The sequence below is a fragment of the Corapipo altera genome, unplaced genomic scaffold (genome assembly GCF_003945725.1).
Source record: "Corapipo altera isolate COAL_440 unplaced genomic scaffold, ASM394572v1 56, whole genome shotgun sequence".
Taxonomy (NCBI): domain Eukaryota; kingdom Metazoa; phylum Chordata; class Aves; order Passeriformes; family Pipridae; genus Corapipo; species Corapipo altera.
Genome location: NW_020884896.1, coordinates 4,280,663 through 4,306,589, shown reverse-complemented (window position 1 = coordinate 4,306,589; position 25,927 = coordinate 4,280,663). Strand labels below are relative to the sequence as shown.

At 35.2% G+C, this 25,927-nt stretch overlaps 1 protein-coding gene across 1 annotated transcript in view; it reads left to right on the top strand.

Annotated features, from left to right (window-relative positions):
* Positions 1-25,927, top strand: part of ADGRA1 (adhesion G protein-coupled receptor A1) — a 266,278-nt gene that overhangs the window by 71,214 nt on the left and 169,137 nt on the right. The window contains exon 3 of the mRNA XM_027648135.1: positions 25,853-25,924. Coding sequence (XP_027503936.1) covers positions 25,853-25,924 — 72 coding nt within the window. The remainder of the gene's footprint in view (positions 1-25,852; positions 25,925-25,927) is intronic.

The window sequence follows — 25,927 nt, the reverse complement described above, 5'->3', positions numbered from 1 at the left end:
AATATCTGTGACAACAGTAGACATTGCATTAGATGTGCCATATCTCCACTTTTCATTGCCTATTGAGTTTTGTACTAATCTAAATGTATTTATAAAAATTATTCCACATAAGTGCTTTATATATTATTAATTATTTATAAATTATATTAATAAACTAATATTTTTATACATGCGATTGGATCATGTTAAAAAAAAAAGAAAGAAAAGCCAAGTAGACTGTATTGCCTGTGACTAAAATTAATGCCTAAAGGTAGCAATTAATTTAGAACACAGCTAACGTGATTAAGGCATGAAAATACTTTCTCTCAAATTATCTTTTCTGCTAAGTAATAGGCATGGCCTGATTAAATAGGAAGAAGTAAGAACATCTGTACAAATTTCAGAGGTCTGCGGGGTGTAACCCTCTCTATTATGTGAGCCTACAAAAATGCCTGGAACCACAATACTTTGAATACTTTCAGTACTTTTTAGTAGTTTTGCTGTGAAAACACTGGCTAACTATTCAATAGATGTATGTCAGTCTTGCTGATTAGATTAGATTAGCCTGGTTGGTTCTTTCAGATTAAGTAATATTGAGAAGATGTGCATAAATAAAACTGTTCTATTCATTTGATAATGTAGACTTTTGGTTTAGACAGTTGGTTCTTGAAAATGATGTGCAGCACTCAGATGTACTGCACTATTGTGGAGCATTCTAGAAAAGAAGACCAAACCTTAAATTTTGCTTCCCTAGGCAGAGCTAATAAAGGGACCAGCTGGGTAAATCGCTTTCTGGTCCTGATATGATTTTAATCTGCAGCTTGCTAAGGTTTTGGAGACAGCAGAATTACTGTTTATAGGTGGATGACTTCAGATTGCTGAGCTCATAGAGATGAGATGTTGTCAATGAAAACATTTCAAGAGTTTCTTGTCAGTCAGTATTTAACCTTTAGTCTCTCCTAACTAGCTGAAGTTCAAAATCTGTTTTGTTGTTACTGGTATGTTTGACCAGAACAATTCTACTACTTTCACTATATACATAAAACTTAGGGGTGTATAAGTGTATATCTGATTAATGCTCGTGGTGGTGAGGTCTAAGTGGATGGTGCACTGAAAAGGCATACAGCTCTGTGTGGTAAAACAGAAGTACTGGCTTTCTTTTGGTCTCCTATTGAGTAAAACTGTAGGTTGGTTCTTTAGAGGGCAGCATCGATGAGGAACATAGAGGATGCCACATAAAGAGGTTATTGATTAAAGTAGAAATATGTTGAGCCCTCTTTCCCTTTCTCTCATGACTGGCTGGAAAGAAACAATGAACCTTGCCTTTTGTGCTGGTAGGTTTATTTTAATAGGATCAATTTTATCAATGTGAAATTGAATTCAGTTAATGATGATGGTCTCTCAGTTGAAAGCCCATAATTGACTGTGAAAGACAGCAATAGAAAATTTAGATAATTTCTACTGCTCTTCTATTATGATAAAGTATGTATAATTGTATGTATAATTGATCATATTCTCTATATATTTGTATATAATTATGTTATTATTCAGTCTTTTAAAAATAATTATAAATACTTGAAAAAGAAAAGGTTGTGTTGTCCCTTTGTAATTGTTTAATTAGTTGGCCTCTAGCAGTTTATTCCCTAGACATTGCTGCTGCATGACTGAGGCACTGAAGCTACTCCTTCCAATAAAACATCTGAATTAAACAAAGATCATTTACTGCCCTTAAATGACTGTGATGAACCTATCTGCTTCGGTTTCTAGGTCACAGTGATAACTATTATAGGACTGGTGTTTAGATACTTCATATTACAGATTTTTAAAATATATGAACAGGTCTCTGAACAAAAATAACGAGTATGGGTTTAGGAAGAAAGAGAAAAGTACTGTGCAAGAGAAATCATGAAGGCAGAGTTGCTGTGGTGGGGACTCTGGTTGCTTTTGTATCCTCATCATGTGTTGTATTAGGTAAGGGTGTGTTCTCCCAAACCATAGGCAAGTTTTATATGTACAAGCATCAAAACCAAGACACTAATTCAAAGAATTTTCTCTCCTACTGATGTATCTGTCTATTGGAAGTGAGATGCAAGAACTTTTTAATTTTGTGAGATTTGTTTGAACAGGTGAATTTAAACAGATTCTTGTGGGGAGGAAGGGAAAAAAAGAATTGAAACACTTGTTAAGAATGTGTGTAGCAGACTAATGTCAGCCATATCATGTATTTACATCTCCTGTGTCTAAAAGCTTGTATTTTCACCTATGTCTTATATAAATGTGCAGCTTAATTGAGAATAACCATTAAATGTTTGCAGTAGTGTCTTAACAGATGGGTAAGGTGAATTGCCTCCTTCCTGAGCTGTTAGGCTAGTTAACCATTTCTCATTAAAAAGTATTTACAAGTCTAAACCATTTTAATTTATTTTTCATTTTAATAGTTACATTTAGATTCAATAGCAGCTCAAATTATATATATATATACACACATATATTGATGGTACTTCCATGTTCATGTTGCATATGGCTTGGAGATATCTAGCAACTTTTTGCTTGTATTTTCAATTTTGTAAATTTTGTATTAACCAGCAGAATAGAACTAGTTTTAATGCTAGTTTCAACTTTCTACACTGAAATCTTTTCAGATTACAAAAAAAAAAAAAAAAATTACAAATTCTAACAACTTCCTTTAAAGACTTAAAATGAAAGCCTGGAAAAGAGAAGGCTCTGGAGAGTTCTTAGAGCATCTTCCAGTACCTAAAGGGGCCTGCAAGAAAGCTGCAGAGGGACTTTTTAGAAAGGCATGTAGTGATAGGACAAGGGGGGAAGGCTTTAAACTAAAAGAAGGTATATGATATATAAGGAGGAAATTCCTCATTATGCAAGTGGTAAGGGACTGAAACGGGTTGTCCAGAGAAGCTGTGGATGCCCCATCTCTGGAAGTGTTCAAGGATGGTTTTACTGGGTTTTGAGGAACCTGGTTGAGTGATGGATGTCCCTGCTCATGGCAGAGGCATTGCAACTAGATGATCTTTAACATCTTTTCCAACCCAAACCATTCTATGATCCTTTGATTTTATGAAATATGGATCTGTTCTAATGAAACACGGAGTTGTTCAGCCAAATGGTGGAGAATCTGCTGTGAGGTAAACATGCTTGTCACATACTTTGCAAAAAAAAAAAAAAAGAAGAAAAAATGAAGAAAAAAAAAAGGGCAGTTAAGCATTAAACAGTTATTTCTGAGCTTTTTTTTCTGTTTCTTGAGATACTTTTTTGCACAACAGAGGCCATTTATAACCTTAAGACCAGTTCATGCTTGTGTGCAAGTCAGGAAATGCTGTTGAATACATCAAAATATAGGTATGACTAATTTATTTTTTAACTTGATGAAGAGTTGCTTAATTCTGGGGTGGAAAACTTCAATGTCAGGGATTAAGGAGCTCTATAAGGAGGATACCAAATACCTGGCTGAGGAGGCTATTTGGAAGACTGATGACAAGCGAGTTCTTACATATTGGAAATAGGTTGTTTCCTAAACTAGAGTGAAAGATATCGCTGTCACTGTCTTTTCTTTGGGAAAAGATGTGCATTAAAGACCACAAATGGAGGAAGTACCTTTCCCATATGAAGAGAGGTTGACATAATAATGAGTGGTAGTATTTATAAATATGTATATTTTGATATATATATATATGTATATTTATAAATAAAGTGCTTATGCTCTATGCGAGCAGAATTTTGAAGTATCTTGCACAGATTGTGAGTGTCAGCCAATTCTAATATATCCTCACCTTTCACTATGATTGAAATCCAGAAGTCATTGTCACCCAAATATCTATCAACACAACACCTGGTGTTTGATTTCTAGTCTCAAAATACTGGGTCAATTTTATTTCACTGTTTTTGGTAGCCCATGCCAGTAGGTTGCAAGAAAATGCCTTCTCCAAAAATAGTACAACCTGTCTTACTGATGAACCTGGTGCCCAAGAGCTGGAGAAGCTCCTTCTGCAGCGTCATGCTTCTGGGAAGTCTGGAATTCTGATGACCATTTAGGTGGAATAATGCTTTGCTTGCTGTCATAGTTCTGACCTCCCAGTAAACCTGAGAGAAGTCATAACAACCTCCCATTGCATCGCCCAGCTCAGTTTCATTGTGTCAGCATGCTGGCTGTGTAATGCCTGTATCAGGCCATGCCACTGTCTCCTCTCAATGCCGAGATGATGATAAAATACATGTGGCACGTCCAACTCAGACTGGGAGAGTACACGAGGGAGATGTCACTCTGTTTCTCATAAGCATTTATTATGAGTTGCTACTGCTGGCCATAGGACTCTTGGTTGGATGGACCTGTAGTCTTGTGCTGTCTAGTAGTTCTTGTGCTTCTAATGTGTAGGAACCCAAAATGCTCACTCGAGACTCTGGCTGCAGCCAGGCACTTAAAGCCTCAGTACTTGCCTTCGTTGTTCAAACTCCATCTTGAAAAAGCAGCAGGATGCTCGCTGACAAATCAAATAGTATCTTTCAGAAAACTGTGTCCAACATGCCAGATGCTATATATATGCTGTAAATATGAGGTTCCAACTCCTCTGTCCTTTTCTTTTGGTTTTTCAAATGTCACTGTTGTTCATGAAGAGAATGAAAATGAATGAAAACACAATGAAGCAAATTGCAGTTCTAGAGGAACACACTTATCTTGGACCAGCAGGCTTGAATTTTCAAAATAGAAATACAAGCAAATGATCTCTAATGAAAAATTATGTAAAAACAGTAAAGTCACTTTAGACTGTTTCTGTTTTCTGTGGGGAGCTGGATTTTTTTTTTCAAATTTATTTTTTATTTTTTTTAATTTTTTTTATGTTGAAATGAGCAGTTCTCAGGTTTGGTTCAGTGTTTTAAATGCAGTTGACAGTTTATGCCTGGCCCAGTTCATAGAAAACTCACGCATCAATAATATGGAATTTTCATGCACTTGGAAGAATGCATTCTATGCTCTTCCAACAGAAAGCAGCCTCTTTAGTATGTACAATATGTTCATTAAATACCTTTCCTTGTTTATACAAGTGCTCATGTCTCCATTATTCATTCAAGCAAAAACTAATACAAAATGTGGTACATCTGCTGTAGCACATAAAAGTAACTAAAGAAAAGAAAAAGACTCTTACATAGGAGGGGGTAATTCTGCTCACTTAAGAGGGATTCTGCTGCATGTTTTTTTCCATAGTTGGAATGTCATCTAATTTCTGATGGATATCAGGTGACATTAGAGTCCTACAGTTGTTTTAGAAACAGTGGGAAGGGTATTTTCTCTAATTCAAATCTAAAAATTTTTGTATTAATGCATTGGGGATACTTCCAGTGGGAGGGGTGGCTGGAACTGCAGGGGCTTGCTAGGGCCCACTGCTGTACAAAAGGTAAGGTATTTGGCAATGTTTCTGTTGAACCAGTCCAATGCAGGTAGCACTTACTTTATACTTGCAAAAGCAAACAATTTTGAGAATTAAAACTGACTAAGGCATTTGCCTAGCATCAGGGAAGTGCTGGATTCAAATGTTTGCTCCATATTGGGCAATGCTGGCCCTTCCCTTTAACGAGACATCTACTTGCTGGGCTCTGAGCTGTTCTCATTTCCCCTATTTCCTTCAAGAACACTAAGAAACTGATTTCTTTTACTAGTGTTGAATGAGAAAATAATACCAAACCTCTGGTTTTCATGAAATAAAAATATGTTCTGGCCCTCTCTGTTACTACCATATTGGTTATCAGTACTGAGAAAACTTTCCCTAATAGTGTCCACTCAGATATGCTTTTTATTAAAGTAGTGACAGCTGGTTTCACGCTCACAGAAACACTGGAATATATTTTTGCAGATATTCTTTTAAGGTTTAAGAATGAGGATTTTGATCTTTCTGCACAGTTGTAGAAAGATGGGTGCCTTTTAGAGGAATATTTCTTCATCCTAGTTTTAACAATGTAGTATCTTGGCCTCTGTGTGCAGACTGTGTACTGGAAAGATCTGAAAATATCTGAGTGATTTGGAAATTGGAGCTGACTTCTTGATGCTCCCTCATTCCGAGGGAGTTAATCTGTGAGGGCATTGGACACCAAAGGATGCAGGGAACATGTGCAATTAGATACATGTCCAACCTCTCACCAAAAGACTCCTGTGCTTGTTAAAGACTATTTGCTGCAGGTATAGGAGCCCTCCTGATGGAACAGACAGTTCCTTGTGTTAACCCATGCTGCAGCAATTGCTACGGGCATTTAGGGAAACCATTAAAGTCTTGCAGTATCTTTAAGCCATGGTTTATTTTTTTCTTTTTAGGGGATATAATCAGGTAAATTGAGAAACTCGTTGTGTAAATGCAGCTTTAAAATAACACTTCACTCTGCCATTCCTTTATGTATATCTGCTGTCAACAGTTTATTTTTTTTAATGGGAGTTTCTGAAAAGTTTGGAAGTTTTCTAAATCCTGATACTTTAATGGAGACTGTAGATGAAATATAATCCTCATCTATTCATAACCAGTCAAAAATAAACAATTTTTTCAAGCCATTAGAGCATGCAGAGGAAAAGTTCATGAACCAATCATTTGGAGCTTTTGGCAGACCATACGGAACTTTTCTAACAGCTATTTATAAGGTCCTAATGTGTTTATTTTCACAATAAATCTGACTTATTGCTGAATGTGTTGGTTTCATAGTAAAATAAACACTGAAGATTACAAACATATCCTTTTGTGAAGTCTTCTGAAAGTCCAAGGCTTAATTTAATAAATGTGATATTCTCTATATTGGCTGGGAAATGCATGCTGACTCTGAGAAAAAAAAGAAAGAAAAAAAAGAACAACAACCTGAACCTTTGCTTTAAATTACAAAATCAATTGTCATCAAGTTTACATTATAGCTGAGCCATAGGGCCTGTAAAAAGTATTAATAATTGATAAATTGACAGATACAAGAACTAAGAAGGGATAAAAGAGGGAAGAGTTGTACCTCAGTGCTGTTGTTGAAGGGCTGTGTGGAAAAAGACTGATAAATAGACAAGCTTAACTTCGTTTAGAGATTGTTTAAATTTGCTTAGCTTAATTCTATAAATTAGTAACAAAGTTAAATGTAGTTAGACTGCTTTAAAGTGTTCTGAAAGCATTTGCATTATGGCTCTTACTCATTTAATTAGAAGAAGTTAAATCATCATGCTGTCAATCAGAGAATTTGTGCAATTTTTCCAGTATTTTGCCCCTTTCCAGTGCCAGAGGTGAGCATCCTACTCTACTGAAGTTAGTGGCTCTGTTACCCACATTGCTGAGTGCTATTTCAGTTCAGATATATTAAAAAATCACAAAATCTTGAAAAGTCAATTAAAGAAAAATCAATCATAAAAGAAACTTTTTTTATAATATATTGTCAGAAATCATATCTGATATATATGTGAATATCTTCATTAGGCATATGATTCCCAGTTCTTCTAGTGAATCCTACCAAGCTCTTGAGCTCAGTGATATGTTTTCAGTAATGAGACTCTAGGTTAGTTACATATTGTGTTAGAGTATTCCCTTCTGTCAGCTTTAAATGTATTGCTTTTGCACTTCATTAGATATTTGCATGTTCTTATAATATGAAAATGTATCACTGCTAAACTATCAAATAGTCATTTGTGTTGGTTTCATTATTTTATTTGTTCATAGCTAAACAAACTTTATCTTTTCTTCTTCATTGTAGAAAAGATGAAGTCCCTTCAGACTTCAACCAAATGCTTTAGGTTCCACATAATGTTGCTTTATATAAGTTTTATTGTGCTCCTACTATGTCCAGTTGCAAGGGTGGGAAATGAACTTGGCTATGATTTGGTGTAATGCTGAGCATCCAGTGTCAGATAGACGGCTTTATATAACATAGCATTGTTTCAATATATCATTTATTTTCAAAAGAACTTGAATCGTGGCCATAGAATGTGCTTTATGTGCACGCTTTGTTCTCAGATAGAAGCCTGCAGGATCTCAAACAATTAAAAAGAAGTTGTCATTCCAGTTGCTGAAACGCTAGTGCTTTGGGGATAATTTGGGAACAGCTCCAAGGGACATGCCTGGGAGGGTGGACCTGGATAGCAGATTGTTTTTAAGAAAACATCCTTCTGAGTGATTTTATGTAAAAGAAGAAAGAGACCATTGAAATCCATTAAAAATGCTTTGTATTTTTTGAAATGATTTTTAAAGGTTGGAAAGAAAATGGACCAGCTGGACTAAGGATCTTAATACACTGTACAGTAGTTATCTGTTTTCTGGGTGACACTGAAGACATTTATAAATGCCAGAAATGTTGGTCTATGCCAGGTTTTGGGCTGTTGAGTTTTTGTTTTGGTGGGGTTTTTTTTCAGCAATGGGACAGGCTTTTTCTGCTACTGGGAAAGCTGCAAATTTCTGATACTTCCATCAGTAATTACTGTCTTGTAGAGCTGTTATGAATATTTTGTCTTCCCAGTGAATTACTTAAACTGTGTTTGATTAGTTGAAAAGAAAAAAATCTTATAACAATAAACGTGGTCATCACATTCCCCATTTTTCTGAAAGTAATAAAGACTTTACTGGCAAAAGTTCATGCTGTGGTAGCCTATAAATCTTGTGCAGATCCTTAACACTGGTGTCATGAATACATTAGCTGAGTCAGAACAAACAGATTAGTTGGGAAGGAACTTTTTAGCAGAATCAGTATCATGAAGAGTCTGCGCCCAGACAAATCCTTACCGTTTACAGTATTAGCTGAAAATGAACTCCAACATTAGAACAATCTGGGCCACTTTCATTTATTTAAACCATGTTTTGTTTAAGTTTTTTTTCAACTTCTACTTTGTGTTTCTGTTGTGTTTAAAATAGTCGTAAGACAAGAATTTCTTCGACTTCATTCTGGTCTCTCAGAGGTCAGTGACAAAACTCCAGTGAATTTTATTCTGATTTCATTAGGGCAGGGAACGTAACATCTGTGGCTGATCCTGCAAATGACTGTATATGGCTGAGCTTATGACCTGTCATTCTATATATATCCAGAATGGGAAAAAATGTGTTTGCACAGCACGAAAGAGCTTCAGCATTGACTGGGACCTTCTGGAGGCTTCTTTTTTGTTGTTGTTGTTCCTGAAAACAAGTCATTGAGACAAAAATATACAAAAATACAAGAATACTTCTACTTCAAATCTTATTGATGCAGCTCTGGACATCAGCTTCTGTATTTTATTTAGTATGTAAATGGCCAGATTATCACCTTAGTGGAATGTAGCAGTACTTAGTCGTGGCTAGCTCTGTGATTTAAATAGTTACAATTACAAGACTACTACTACCACCCCAACCTGTTAGTAGATCAAGAATAACAATCCAGATGTTGACAAAGTTTCTAGATGAATTGCAGTATTACTACTTCTGAAAAACTCCAACATTGAAGATACAATCAAATTACAAAAGTGGCAAATTAATCACAGATAGAAATGTGTTAATTCTAATATCTCACAGTGAAACAATTCAAGTCCTGTACTGAAATGTGTTCACAGTTCAGTCCATACTCTCTCAGAATCTACTGGTATATGGAAATTGCTTTTTTGAATTATGTAATTCTCTGTTGTTCCCTGCAATTGTAGGTATCAGGGAATAATTTTAATTTATGCCACCTATATAATGTTGCTTTGAATCAGTCACCCATACATTGCATAGATTCAAAGTTAGAGTGACTATCTATATTTATCTCTACATGAGAGGAGTCTTCATTCAAAACAAACCAAAAAAGAAGTATCTTACTGTCAACTGTCAACATTTTCAACACTCACATTTTTTAATAGCAGCATTCACCAACCGAGCACTTAAAAGCAATAAAATGAATAGTTAAATACATGATAAATTTTCTATTTCATACATAATGAACAAGTATGTTGTCATCATTAATTATGGAGAAATACACACATGATTGCAACTAAAACTGCTAAATTTGGCGGATGATGATGGGTTTTGCTGGATTTTTGACTTGCAGATTTTGAACTTATCTGCAAAATGTTTTTGAAGCCTGCATTAAAAAAAATTCCATTAGCACTTTCATTGTTGACAGTACATGTTTTGATGAATAATTTGCATTTTAATTTCTTGAAAACAATATAGTATATTGTAAGTTATCAGAAATAGTGCCAGATACTATCAATATAATGTTAAAATAATATGGAGCTTGCATTTGAGGTCATTGTTATTAACACACATTATAAGTATACTTTTTTTTTGATTTTCAGAATATGTGGGGAATTTTTTTTGAGGCTTCCAGTTAGAGAAAGAGATAAGTTTCTAATTTTGTGGTCCTGTTTGTTCAATAAAAGATACCTGCATATGCTTTTTTTTTTTGTATGCCGACAATTTTAGAATCAAGATATTTTTAACATATTTTTCTGGAACTGAAAAGCTTATTTTCAAAGTAAGTGAACAGTCTTGACTTCTCTTTTCTATTTTTGTTATTATATGAGATTAATTTCTCTTGAATTTAGAATGGTTGAAATAATGTGTAATGTTTATCTTATTTCATACACTATTTGGCAGGAATGTGTTGGTCTAGTTACTTTCACGAAGTCAAGATCAGCCTCTTACTTTCCCTCCCTCATGCACATATGTACTCAAAACAGAGACGAGTCTGTGACAGTGCAGGCCTATATGCTTGCCTGCATATGGCTCTATTCAAATCAAGAGACGGCTGAACAAATTTTACAGCAACATTGTTCTCTTTTTAGGACAGTCTTCTTAATGAGTCTATGTCCAAACAATGGCAACATTTCTTTTTTTGTGTGTTTTTAATTAGATTGCATAGGTAGAAGCATAATTACTAAAGCATCGTGTTTGATTTTCGCACAATTCTTTGTAACTGACATTTGAAAAAGAAATTATCTTTATTTTCTTGATGTGAAAAATATTATATATGATGAATGAGCATGTAATCTGTGTGAAAAATGTTTTGTTAAATCATTAACACTAGGTTGTTTGTCTCTTTAATCAACGACCTTTTGATGGCAACAGAGATTTCACTGTAATAGTTTTTAATATTCTTCTTTTCCCATTAGGACAAGGAACACCAGTTTTAAAGCAGCCTCTCTTTCACTTTGATATGAATAGATAAATTGTCAAAGCTGCCAAAAAGAATGCTCCATACTACAGGGTATGTTGTAAGCAACACTACATACAGTGTTCTTGCTGGTAAACACAAACTGTGCACAGTGAGTGGTGCAGCTTCATTCTCATCCTTCAGCTGGATTTAATGAACTGAACAGTGATGAGGTTTTTGAGAATTGGGTTAGTGTGTGCTGAGTGGGAGACAGATATGGGATGACATTTTTTCTGAGTTGCCCTTTCCCACCACTTATCAGCAGAGCGGAAGGGATAAGAGTGGAATATGTGCACAGTGTATATTGTTCTACAGGAAAATGCTGTTCTTCAGAATTAACCCTTTCAAAAATGCTCTATATGGAAAACAAAATGCAAAATGATATTTAGCCTCATGTTCCTTATCTTTTTGAAATTAAAAAGAATGATTGGTTTTCCAAGTATTGCCTGCAGTGTTTCTTATGGCTGTTGCACTGTTCTGTTACTTAGAAATTTGAGTTGCAATCCCAAACGTGTACTTTACTTCTGTGTGTTGGAAGGGAGCAAGTGTCACATTAATTATGCTCCCTGCTCTGCTTTGCCACTACTGTCTTGTTTAGGTTTTGCTTGCTGGATTGAAGAGAAGGTTGATTCTTGCCTTGGCCTATTTCAAAGACATCCAAAACCAGCTAAAAACAAACTAAACCCCAGCCAAATGGGTAGTAAATAATACATACAGCCCTTAAACAGAAAATTTAGCAGCTTGCTAGCTGAGGAAGTCACTAAGGCTCCCATCAGCAAGCAGATATAGTGGACTTAGTAAGTCTCAGCACTCTCATGTGTGGAACAGATATTTAGCTTTCCAAATGTAAGTCTCATCTATTCTTTGGAGGCCTAAGCTCTTTATACAGTGAACGAGGAGATTTAGGTCTGTAAGAAGAGGATCCAAACCAACCATCATGGCTGAGGGACTAAACAGGCATCAAGTGTCTGGCAGAAATGCTGAAGCCTGACATGTTTTTTTGCTGGGACTGGGATTTACAACCTAATAGTTCTGAAGCCATTCCTCTTTATTGGCATAACTGACTCCATATTTCATTTGAAACGTGGTCATGAAAGAAAGTACTTGTCCTTTTTGTCTTTCTATACTGGCCTGCTGGCTGGAGTATCTAATTGGGAAGAGAAGGACTCAGGTTCAACCTCTTCAGCCTGAACACATCACACATTCGCTGCCTCTGTGGGAAAGGCCTTAACCATGATGTAGGTCTTGCTGGAGTGGAGCTGTGCCAATCTGTAGTCAAGTGTTCAAGATTTATGGGGCCAGAAAGAAAAAGAAGTGGTCAGGTGTCAAGGGTATTTCTTCAACAAGGAGAAAAAGGGGAGTGCTATAAACAATCATTTGATAAAATTTTAAAATACTGTTTTAGGGGTTGGAGACTCCTGCAAGTTTCTTCAGCTCCTCTGTGTTTCAATTCTAGGTATCCATTGCTTCTGGGCAAGGATGGTACAGAAACAGGATCTTTCATTTCTCCAACTCTAATCAGTTCTCATAGGAAAAATGAATGACAGCACTTTGCCATTCTCTTGGGTGTTATGCTGTGCTTTGCTTTTGTGGCTTTGCTGACTACATCCTCTTAGCCTGCCTGGCCCTGCAGAAAGCTGTGGTGTCAGCAGGTCTTGGCTACAAATCCTGAAAAGGCTTTTATGTGTCACCAAGCTCTGAGGTGTTGGGCATGCCCAGCACCCTTTCTGCTCTTTGGGAACTTGAAAAGTGAAGGCTAAAGTAGCTGCAGCCATTTGGACATATAGGAGGTGAAGAGGGGTCTGTGAATTGCACTCTGGGACTTAGTACCAATGTTCCACTGAAGTTCTACTTCAGTTGGTTTAAGTGCTTTTTTGGACTTGGGCCAACACTTTTCCTGTCAGGCTTTGGGTGGCCAGTGTATATTGCTAAGGCTCTGCTAGACGTTAAGTCTGGGTTAGATATGCTTTGAGAATTATTTCTGCCATTCAGGTCAATTGATTAGAAGAAGAGATTATCCAGTCTTGCCTTTGTTTCAGAAGTGTGCGAGTCTGTGAATGCTTTACATGATTTGACTGGCTGTGTCTCAGCATTCTTTACTGATTCTTCTTATCTAAATATAACAGATTTTTTCATGTCTCAATATTGGCTAAATGAAAATAATCTACAAAAGGAAAAATCTCCAAACAACATGAGCATTATTTGTTGAGCTCTATGCCAGCTGTTGCTGATCTGTTGAGATGAGTTATTGTCACAGTTCTCAGGAAATGGATGAATTCAAAATTTCAAATTAGAAATTCAATTAAAAATAGAAAAGTTAGCTCAATAAACCAGTTTCACGTCAGGCCATCTGTTAGAGAGATTTGCAGTCATATTTTACTAAAAAGGTCAGATTTTACTGGTGAACAAATAGTTATAATGAACTTTAATTCACAATTACCTAGAATTGAAATCAGCATAAATCACAGAGTTGTTGTTGGGTTTCAGCTGAGAAGGTTTGAGATCCCTGGAAAAAAATTACAACTTAGAAGGGAAATGCTACTTTGAAACAGCACATAAATAAATCTCTCCTAAAGGAAGAAATATTTTAGTGGTTTTGAATAAGAAGGAGACATGGCAGGGTCCAGGTTCAAGTTTCAGTTTCTTGACAAGTGAAATAAGCAGTGAGATGTTTTTGCAGAAGACCATCTGAGAGGCTTATGTACCACATCGCAAACTGCTTACTAAGTGTAAATATTGTCTCAAAGAAAAGAACAGAATTTTGTAATTAAATAAGCAGACAGTAATAAATACTACAGTGCTTTCTAAATTTTCAATTGATGGATGTTGTTCTGTTGGTCATCTTACCTGAGACTTTGAAAAAATAAGAAAAGTGTCATCATATTGTTGTACACTGATATAAAGCTTGGTTTATGGAAGACTAGTAAAGCCTCATCTCTGAAAGTTTCATAAAGAGATGCAGGAGACATTTGGAATCAAAGATCTAATTTGACTTGATCATTACTTATTTTATTGTTTACTATTATATCCAGTTATTATAATTGTATGTATTATGTAATTGAAATACTTTGAAGAGTTCTCTATGCCATTGCATTTTACTAGTACAACTTTCATTATCTTTGTGCTCCTTATGTCTGCCATATAGTCAAGATATATTTACCTTTATATACATGAAATACATTATGATTTAAATAATAATATACCTCACATTAATTATCCTAGTATCTAAAAAGTTCATAAGAAGACTATACAAAAATTAGGATAAATAAATTTTTTTATTAAGAATGATGTTTGCAAGTGATGGTCATAAATCATAATTCAATAATTCACTTTACTGGACAAAAATATTAAGAAGCTGTTTTTATTTTTGTCTAAAAAGCATTTAGATCCCAATCTAGTGCTGTGATGTGTTTTATGAGTAGGTACTGAATCCATCACCTTTTAAAAGAGCAAAATATAGTATGTATCTTTTCAGGTGTGAAAAAGTAGAATGTTTCAAAGTTGGGGGAATGAATAGAAGAGGTATTTTTTTCGTTAAATATAAACCCAGTGAAATTGTTTAATGGAAAAACTTCTTCAAAATCATTACAGTTATTGCATGAATAGAAAATGCGCAGAACATGACAAAAGCCAGGAATTCTGCTTGAAATTGAGAGCATAGCAATTTAAGCAAAGGAATGAAATACAGGGAAAATGACAAGTGGTTAAAAGTGAGGGAACTGATTAGAAACAGAATGGAAGAAAATTGTATTAGACAACTGCAGGTAGCAATGAAAGGTCATAATTTTCAGATCACTTTTGCTGTCAATTCAGAATTCAAAGCATCTTTCTTGTTGTTAGTGCAAAGCACTTGTACAATTAAATACAATACCAATTCCTCAGGGTCAACTGTGGCTACATTCCTGACCCAGAGTAGTCTAATAGTCTACCACATTTATTAGATGTAGGAGTTGTTATTATAAGGAATTATTTTTATAAACCTCTTAAAATGCAGGTGTGTGAGAACACTTTGCAGTGTTTCTTAAGAGTTTTGCCTGAACACTTGTTGTTAATTCATCATTTTCCTGCGGTATAAACTTTTGGTTGTGTAAAGCTGTTGATTAGATACTAAGATTGTTCTTGCCTTAGTACAATCATTGATAGTTTTATCAGGGCATTGAACATTAGAAAAATTATAAAAGATGTTCTATATAAAAAGTAAATATTAATAATCGTAAATGACAGGAATATAAAATAAACTCACTTGTAAAGTTGGTTTATAGAGCTGTTTAAATCATGAACAGTATTTTTCTTTTTAGTTGTTGGGGTTTGTTTGTTTTGTTTTGTTTTTAAATGTATGTAACGTGAAGTTTAGCTGCATTTCAGGATGTCACCTTATTGAATTTATGAGCATCTAGGCTCTTGTTTCCCATTAGGACCACAAATAGTTCTGTTAGTCTGATGTGCAGTCAGCCAAGGTCAACCCACCACAATGATATATTCATCTGATGTTTTATATAGTGATGTCATAAAGATAACACATGATTTGTGTCAGATGCTGTCATCCTTTAAGAAGATGTAGCAAGTGCATGTTTATAAGTACATGTGTTAAACTAGCCATTGCAAAGCCTCTTTGCTGCCACCAACCTTTCTTCCTTAATAATCCAGCTCTTCCAGAGCTCTAACAGCACTGGAAGGTATTAACAGGGCTGTTAATACCTAACCACTTGGCTTTTCTGTCCCCTTCATGCCTGAATGAAATTTTGAGGAATAAACTGAATTATTTGTGGCAGAGAATAGCTGGGTCCCTAGACTTACTTAGGAAGACTGTGGAAACAAAGCACTGTTTCTGAGGGCCCCTGAGGGAGAGGCAATGTGATGAAAGTAGGATAAGAGGTTCCATGAAGTAAGGTATGAGTAAATAAGCTGGGAAAAGAAGTTTTATTACTTTATGCAGTGAGAAAGATAGATAAGGAAATGATACCTAACTGAACAAAACATGCTAACAGCATTCAGCAGTAATAGTCTCCAACAATAACATACTTCTTCTTTCCCTGCATCCTTTTTTTGTGTTTCCTTTCCTGTTTCCTCCATTTTTTGGTCTACTTTCAGGGCATGAAGACCTGTGGGTGTTCCTGTGGCCTCAGCTATTATTGTATGTTATTATGTCTGTGTTGATTTTTGTTGGTTTTTTTCAATAATCTTTGAATATTCGAAGGCTGGATAGTTGATACTTTTATATAAACAAAAAATTTATTTTAAAAAACTGTAATTTTTTCTGAAACACTAGTGAACAAAGCATGGAAATAGTTGAATAAGAACATTCAAATGCGACCAACAGGGACAACTCATAAAGTATGTGCCAGCTTCTTATTATTTATAGTAGAATAGATTTTGTCTTGAAATTAACATTGGCAGTTCTGAGATAGAAGAAAAAAAAATTTTAGTTTCTTTAAAATAATTTTTAATTGAAAATCTCAACATATGCATTGTATAGCATCTAAAGTATGATGCTATGAGACTAAAGAATGGGTAGAAATTGTACATGCACATAGAACCTTTGGTCTTCTTTTTCAGACTTGTAGTTTTCTCTATGAATCATCTGTATTTTATATGAAATTTTAGCAAAAAGTATTTTAAAATTTCTGACAAGTACCTGCAGAAAAGTGCAAATGTAAAAACTGTGCACTGAAAATACTCAAGGAAATTCTGCAGAGAACTGAGGAGATCACACATTAACCCTCATTTCTGCAGAAGACAATTCTGCATGCCTTCTTATTAGCACACTTGGTTGGTTTTTAAAAAACTTAAATTTGTCTAAGTTATTACCAAAGACCCAGTTTATATAAAACAGAGGCTCTGGGCAAGGATTCTCAGACCAGTCTTCCAGCAAGATTTAATTCCTTTGAGCTAAACTGCTTATAGGCAATTCTTTCCTGTCATCCTTAAACTACTTCTTATTGGCAATTTAAAGTGACAGGATATCTATGCAATTAATGTTCCCTTTAACACTGGCTGAATTAAATGTTCAAATGGTTTTCATTTTTTATTTTTTTTCTCCCTCCTTTCCTGGAAAGGCTTCCTGCTCTGTGTGGTGCTGGAAAGTATCAGCATTGCCATATTCCCAGGTAAATTGGAAAAACACCTTTGAATATGCTCGTTCCCGGAGATGGGCGAAACTTACTGCAGTGTTGCCCTGTCCATCTCCCATCATGAGTTAAATAATCACTGCAGGTGCCTCACAATTCAGTATATAATCAGTGAATATGTTCTTTGTGATATCGTCAATGAGGATTCTTACTCTTTTAGTGAGACTATGTAGAAATAGTAAACAGGCAGAAAGATTGAGTCGCTCCTTGACATTTTTAGTTGAGTCACCTTGGGTTTAGAAGTGTTCTGCTTCTGTGTTGTGAAAACAGTGCAATGAAATAAATGTTATAGGAAAGATGATTCATATTTTCTTCATCTACACTGAATAATTATCTTATTTTTGACTCAAAAATTAATCTACATGCCATCTGCAGGTACTTATATTTCCTTTAGAGCTCAGGGTAGAATTCTTTCCTCTTTTCTTTGGATATTTTAAGTCATGGAAGAAAATATTTTCCTGAAGTTCAAATTGAAATTCAGTAAAGAATCACTTGTAGTTTTTCAAGTTAATATTGATATAGTAACAGAAAAAGAATCAAGCATTTCCTTTAAAAAAACCCCACCCAAAAATCCATGATATGATGGTTTGTATATTTTAAGGTTCTCATAGCTAACAAAACACATTTTTGTTACCCTGGTACCTCTTATAAATTGGTATTAAAATGCAAATCTCTGTATTTTATTCTGAAAAATTAATTCAGATGCCCTTCTGAAAATTCTGGATAAATTTTCAGTATTTCATTTTCAAAACTGTTATACTGTGATTCCAGAATTTGAAATTTGGCCTAAGAATGTTGAGTCCATATTGCTGGAAATCTGTAACAGGCAAATAAGTACAGTCTTAGAATATGAACTAACAACTTGACACTGGAGTTTAAACAGTTCTCAGTAGAAAGTATGTTTTATCCACTTCCTAAGTATCTGGTTCACATTTTGTTTGGTCTGTGTGTTTCATTTAAAAATTAAACAAAAAGCAGTTTAGGATAATTTTTTCCCTATTTTTTCACTTTTTTTACAGGTTTCTCACAGGCTGTAATTAAGCTCTGAACTAATTTTTTTTTTCTTTTTTATTTCCTTCCCCCAACAGTTAGCCTTTTTGCAAGAGAAGTGGAGCACATGTCAAGAAGCCTAACCCATGCTGAACTGCCTTCTAGGCATAAATACAGAGAAGTCCCAATAGGTCTAGAAATTAAGGAATCCTTTGGCTCTTTTCAGCCACCAAAGGTTTCTGTGCTCCTCATGTCTTTACATAGTTATGGATAGACACAAGCTCTGCTACTGTAATCCATGTAATGCCAAATCTGTCACTATACACCAAGGCATGATTGCCAACACATAAGGAGGTATTTTCTGCAGGCACTGCAGAGCTGCCTGCAAAGCTGTGAACACTGAAATCCACTTTATCTGCTTCTCTCAGTATTTATTTCTTCTGACCTTTCAGTCTTGTTTTAGGCCCATGCAGCTGATCCAAGGGACTCCTCCTGCTGGGTGACACAGCCACTCCATCTTCACTCCCCAGGTTACAACTACCAAGCATTTTGCACCTACATAGCCAAGACCTAACATGATCCTACCATATATCTCTGGGTCTGTGGCATTTTCCAGAAAAAGAAAACATATACGAACAGTTGTGTGTGTTTGGAATTGGAATATTTTGCTGAATTTTTGTTTCTTAAAAATATGCCAAAGAATCTGGAAAGTGTAGATGATTTTTCTTTGTTAGAAAATGCATTTAATTTTGAGCTATGAGTAACAAAATGCTGAAGTAGAGGCAGGTACCAAACATCTTTGCATCCTCATTCCATGTTCTAATTGGTCAGTGCTATATTTTGGGTGAAACTTGAGTTTATACTGCATACATTAATCCTTTAAAATATTACTTTCTATTATATACATGTATAAAAATGTATCAGCAAAAAATTTGCAATGCAAGTCTATCCTGCTTTACTAAGCTTTTTATTCACTTTTTCTTATTTGACATACTGCTCCTTCCATTCAAATACCCTGAGCCTTACATTCTTGCTCTGTGACTATTACCATTAAAATGAATTAACTTATAACATTCTATGCATTCTGTGGGATACTTTGAGCAAGCAAACTGCAATGAAGCCTGTCTCTGTTTTGTTTCAGCTGCCATTATTGGCACTTTGTTTAACATTTTTAGGCATGTTCCTAAATAATAAATATCTGCCAAATTGCCACAGCACGTTTGATGTGAACGAATCATCATCCTTAAATTAAAAACCAAAAATGTGATGACCTTTCAGTTGTTCGTATGTCATTATTTCCATCAACTGACTGATTTGAAACTTCCGATCATTCATTAGTACCTTGAATGGACAGCACTTACTTTTTTGTTTAGTCCTTAGGGTCTTTTGTTTTAGGTAATCCAATCAGTAATGGCTTGGATTAAAAAAGGGAAATCAAAGGAAAATGCATCATCAACATGCTAAACAAACAAAAGACCCGTAGCCTCTGTGTCTGCAAAGGCAGACCATTATTGGACAATTATTGTCCATGTTTGTATGCATGTTTATGTTTATTATGTTTATTATCTACAAAGAGTTTTATCTTTATCTCTTGAAGCTTAACTGTGATGCAACATTAACTTTCCTGATTCTGGAAAGTAGGTTAAATATCCACTCTCATCATTAAAAAAACCCCAACAAGATAACAAATGAGCTCTGGAGTTCCATGGGAGCACTTTAGTTACTGATGATGATGCCAGGTAGTCGTTATTACTTAACTTGCCTGCTTCATGATCCATGGTGTTTGACCAGCAATGCATTCACTAATAATGGAGATGAAAATGAGTCTTGATAATATCCATGCTACCAAAGTACAGTGAGTTACTGGCTCCTGTATAGATGGGTACATTAGAAATATCTTCAAAACACATTTTACTAATATCGCCTTAATTCTTGGTTCCTATATCCAGGAGTGTCAGGGTTGGCATTACCTATTGTCTTTCATCACTGGTTATGCCTCCTTCCTACTGCAGTGTTTATAGTCTTCTTCAAATGTCTCGAGTCTGCATTCATTTCTTGGGCAAAGATGACATTTAGTTGTTTAGCTGTCATATTTCACATGAGAAAGAAGTGAAAGACATGACCTTATTTTTCTTATTTTTCTTTTTTTTTTTTCTTTTTTTTTTTGGCTGTTGTTTCAGTAGTATGCAAAATGTGGAAAGTCAGTCATATTTCGTTGGGATTTGGCATCTGCTCAACAACTGATTGCTCTTCTCAGAGCTTTTTTGGAAAGTTTGCAGCACCATAATGACAGCTTTCTAAACACAGATGTCCTCTTGGTACAACCTATAATTTTTTATGAAAGATGTATCGATGTCAGGAATTTGAACGAAGTACTGGAATTAGTTGAACATTCTTGTTATGAATATATGTTCAAAATATCTATAGTATGTATATTGTAAGTTGGAGGGAGAATATGCAGTGTCTGAAGGCAAAGATGTTAGTACAAAACATCAGAATGTAGTTTAAGATAAATTGATTCTCTTGTTAATGGACTGTCTATATTTTAGTGATTCCCCCCCCCCCCCCCCCCCCCTTCTTTTTTTTTTGTTTTTGTTCTTTTCTTGAAATATTTAGAATCTCAAGAACACATTTAAGTCAGCTATTTTTGTTAAGGTTTCTCTTAAATTATTGTGATACTTAGATTCCTCGAGTGTTTTTACCTATGGGCCTATTATTTCCATATACATACAAATTGTCTACATACATGTAAGAAGACAGTGCTTAATGGCTATTATATCTAATTTATGTAAGTTTAGACTTGCAGGTGAGAAGGAAAGTCTCCTCTCTTAACTGACTGTAGCTATTTGATATTGCTTTTTAATAATAATGTGGGCCATTCTGTGTTGTTCTTCTATCTGTTTAGATCAAGATCAGAGTATCATGCAGCAAGTTTTTGTAGTGACTGTAATGAAATTAGGGAAAATATATTTCAATAAATATTGTCCCATTTTATTTTTTTGCAGCTGTGCAGCCTGGATATAAGTGCTGTAGTTGCTATGAACATAGCTAACTTTATGTAGCTTCCATCTATCTGTACTTGCACATGGCACTTGGTTTTGATTTATTTTCAGGTCACGCCACTAGATATATACACCCACACCACTAATGACACGTCATTCAGATTCAGAATAGATGCTTTAAAGTTAGAATGCTGCATCAGAAATGATGCAAAGCCATAACTGTTAGTTAGAAAATGCTTTCTTTTTGGACTTCAACTGGGTTACGCTGTGGTCATTCAATATTATGGTAGTGGGGTTCTTTTTCTCTCTTACTTCTGTTTGGTGATAAAATCACTTGTATGATATATGTGCATGTGTGTGGCCCAGCCTGGGCTGCTGTTTGGCATGCCTTGGATCATGACCTTTTGCCAAACCTCAGGAGTAGCTCTTGGGGAAAAAATGTAAACATACAACCAAATTTACTCTGGTTTCTTTATTTAGCTCAGTACAAGTTAATGCTCATTGCTAAAAGGCTTCAATATGACAAACTCTTTCCTAAGTCAGAAAATGGGAGAAGCTAATTTAATATCTTAATTATAGTAATTTTGTAAAAAAATACAAATGGGAGGGAAGCAAGTGGATTCTCCTAATGTAGAGGTTAGAATTTCAGCTGTTTAACAATTGTGATAATTTTATTTATTCATTTTAATCACATTAAAGGATGTCTTCCAGGATGACAAGGAAGAAAATACCTGTTTTGTTAGGCCAGAATTATATGGAAACATTATGGAATAATACTAATTACTAAGAAAGTGCCAGAATTGTGGATAGTGTAATCATCTACAATTTTCTGAGAATATCTGTACTAAAATGACCTATCTAATTTAAGTGTAATTTCCAAAATAAGGAGACCAGATGACTTGTTTGTGAAAGTGTAAGTGATGGACACTTTTCCTTGTAATGGAAATGTCTGTCTTCTGCTAACATTAAACTGGCCTTTTTTCTTCCTGTAGATGTAAGTTTAGGATTATGCTGGTTTTTCCTGTGTGGTTGCGAGTTATGGGGAAATAGAGCAGAGTTTCCATAAACTAGAACACAGAGGATTTCAGTAAATAGAAGGCCTTTTGTCTGCTTGGTTATTTTGAGTGGCATTAAAACACACCTGTCAACAGTTTGCCACTCATACTGACTATTCTATATTTTTTCTGAGCTGTTACCACTGTTGGCTGTAAGAGCTGATCACTTTGCTTGATTTTAACTTGCAGAGAATTTAGATGAGTTGTCAGTTAACACAGAATGTGTGTAATTGATATAAAGATTAATTATTAAAACTGTCAGTTTCCGCTGCAGAAAATGTGGATATTTGCATATGAACTATGCCTCTGAAGTGGTTTTCAAATGTGTCTCAGTGTAAAGCTTAAGATAAATCAGCATAGATCCAAAGGATTTATAGAATTAGGTTGGGATTTATGCTTTGTTTGTTTGTCTTTTAAGAATACAACTAGCTGTTGCCATGACTAGAACAGTATCCTTCCAGTCTTTTTCACGTGAACTCAATTCTGAAAGTTAAAGAACTTCCTTCAACCTGAGTAGTTACATATTTAGCATACTATACAAGCAAAAGGAGTAGACCCAAAAATTTGGTATTGAATATTCGAATGTTAAAAAAACAACAAAGTTTTGACTCACCCACAGAGTAAAAATCCTAAATCATCAAAGGAAAAAATACTCATGTAGATCAACTTTTGCCAAACAAAGACTTGTCCTTGTGAGTTGATGTGACTCTGGATAAAAGGATGCATAAGTTTTGTATTAGGCAGTTTTGTTTATGATAAGGTGTGTAAAATTCACAATTAAAGGAATTGTCACAATTTCTTGAGCAGATGAAGGCAGAAGAGAGATGAATCTAGTAGCTGCTGCTGGTACTGGGGAACTAAAATTTTTGACCACAGAATAAAAAAACGCTAAAGCTTCTTCCAGTTCTTAGAGTGTTTTCATAATAACAAACAACAAACATTAAATCATACTATCACTTTCATCCAAATTCAGTAGAAGGGAAGAGGCCAAAGCAAGGAAGAAAACTGCTTTGCCTGCATTAGAGAATAGGGAGAAGGGCAGAATGCCTTCAGAAAGATGACTGGAGGCCCTAATTCCTCTCTATTAAGTGGTTTTGTGCTTTGCCAGGTAAGAATCAGTGCAAGCACCAACCTTGATGTCTGTGTTTCTACCTCTGTTTTGCTTAGACATATGCCTAAAATTAGTCATGAACTGTGCAGCTTTCTTATGAATGCTCAAATCACCATCAAGTTCCTTGTCCAAACTCTGTCCGTTTCTGGCACTTTTAACTGTCTCCTGAACTTTTTTCCTTCCCTCCTGTGTTCCACCTTTCCTCCCCTTGCCTCTCTCTCATATAACAGGTTTCTTGAGACTATGGAGAATTTCATGGGCTCTGACTTGCACCCTCTCCCAGGCAGTACAGGCACTTCTGGGGTCTGTTTTTTACTAGCTTAGCAACAAGTGAGGAATGGATACTGTGGCTCCAGGAGATAGGAATGATCTATGCCATGTAATGAATATACTTTAAGTGCTGATATATGCATACAGTCATGCATGACTCTTTAAAAGTTACATCAGTACTGGGCAACTGTAATAGTTGGTGCATTTTTAATGTGTACTTGTAATATCTATTGTATTTATGTTGGACTGAGATTAGCATATTTTATTGAGTTCATTTGCATAATGAACAGATACTGTTTATTAGAGAAAAAGGCAACTAAAAAAAGGAACTTTGAAATATGTAGAACAGTAAGAAACGAAACCACTGATTTTGAGGCATGCCTGGCTAAAAAATTTTCTACTACGTTTCATAGCTTTATGAATGCTAATAACTTATATTTAAGTTACTTATCACAGGGACTCTTAATAAGTAAACCTACATGCTTTGCAATACTTACATTTTATGAAGCCTCCGAACTTAGCCTATTGTTTGATTTTAATTTTTCTACCTTTATCCCAGTCCTTTGCTTTTTACAATAACATCACAAGATCAGTTGCAACAAACAGTCACAATGACAGCACTATGTAGAGCAAGCAGAAACATAGAAATGATAATCTCAAATTATTGAACAAATGATGTTGCCATTTACCATACCTGTGTATCATACCTTGTTGATTATGCAGCATAAAGTTTGAGCTGAGTAAATGTTAACTGATTACCTTGAATCTAGTTTGAAGTTAGGATTTTACAGCTTAGGCAACTAAATATATTTTGTAAACTGAGCAGATATTCCATTTTTTTCCCTATCAAAATTTCAGTCTTGATCTCTTATGTATTTTATAGGTCTGTATTTATTATATATAGATAATTATTTTATTATTATTTTTATTATTAAGACAGAAGGTCTTCTACATAAATAATTAGAATGAATTATCACCTTCTTAAAGACTCTTGATGTTGCATATTGCAAGCTGAAAGCTGAACTTGACTGTTAAAAAGTCTGACTCATATTAGGGACAAATTGCTCATGATCATCACTGAAATGAAGTGGATGTGAGACACAACTTTTTGGAACTATGTTCAGCAGATCTGCAAAAATGACTAGAAAAGTACAGAAGTATTTATTTATGATTTTACCTTTGAAATTAGAATATATCCTACCATGAACTAAAAACTTTGGGATGAAATCTTGCCCTATTCAGGGCAGTCACAGCTAGCGAAACCAGGGTTTCACGTTTTCATTTTATCTGCAGTGAAATAAAAAGTCGTAAATAAGCTGACTCCCGTGGCTGTTGATACCTCCATATTCTGGCAGAGTTGAGCAGTGTATGTGCTGTAATTCCTGGAAGTGGCCAGTCTGAGAAACAACACCAATATTAGTGTACATCAGTTGTTCCCTATGAATTACAAATTCTCAGAAGATGAACACTGACTCTACAAGAATTTACAGCATTTGTCTCCTAGGCCTGCTAATCCAGTTGCACTGAAGGCATTTCCTCCGGGTTCACATCACGCAAGTCTTGAAACAGTTCAGTAGTAAATCTCTGTGGGGACTGAGCTGAGAGCATGTCATGGCCCCAAGCTCTGTGTCAAGAGCACATGAGATTACTAATGCCAGTGAAATATTCTTTATCTGTGAATCAGCAAGTGCAAAATGAAGCTTCTATCTGCCAAATAAAAGAAACTGCTTGTGTTTCAGAACAGAAATCTGACCTGTTTGTCTCATATGACAACTGCTTTGCCTACATTAGGTGGAAGTGAGAAATTTATTAAGTGCAAAGTTCACAGCACAGTGAATAAGCAAACTAAAAGGCTCTTACTTTGCTGACTGACTATTTCATTCACTCATTGATTAAAACATTTCTCCTTTGGCGAGAATGGCTGGTAAGCTTATTTTGTAAAATATAAATAGGAGAAGAAGAATTAAAACAAGCAGGGTTTTTTTAAACATCTGATATTAACCATCTTACTTGGAAAAATATGTTCTTATAAACTGCAAGTGATTTAGTGTTTTTGATGCTACTATTCAAAAGAAGTTAATTCCTAGTTTTAGCTAAGACAAATAAAGGTTAGAATTACATTGCATTTCATACTCATCAGGTATAAAAGTGGTAAAATAGGTGAAGTGAGAATTAACTGCATCTCCTATTATGTCTCTCTAGAGATCTGAAGAATAATTTGATCAGCACAATTGAGCCAGGGGCCTTCTATGGACTTTCAGAACTGAAGCGCCTGTA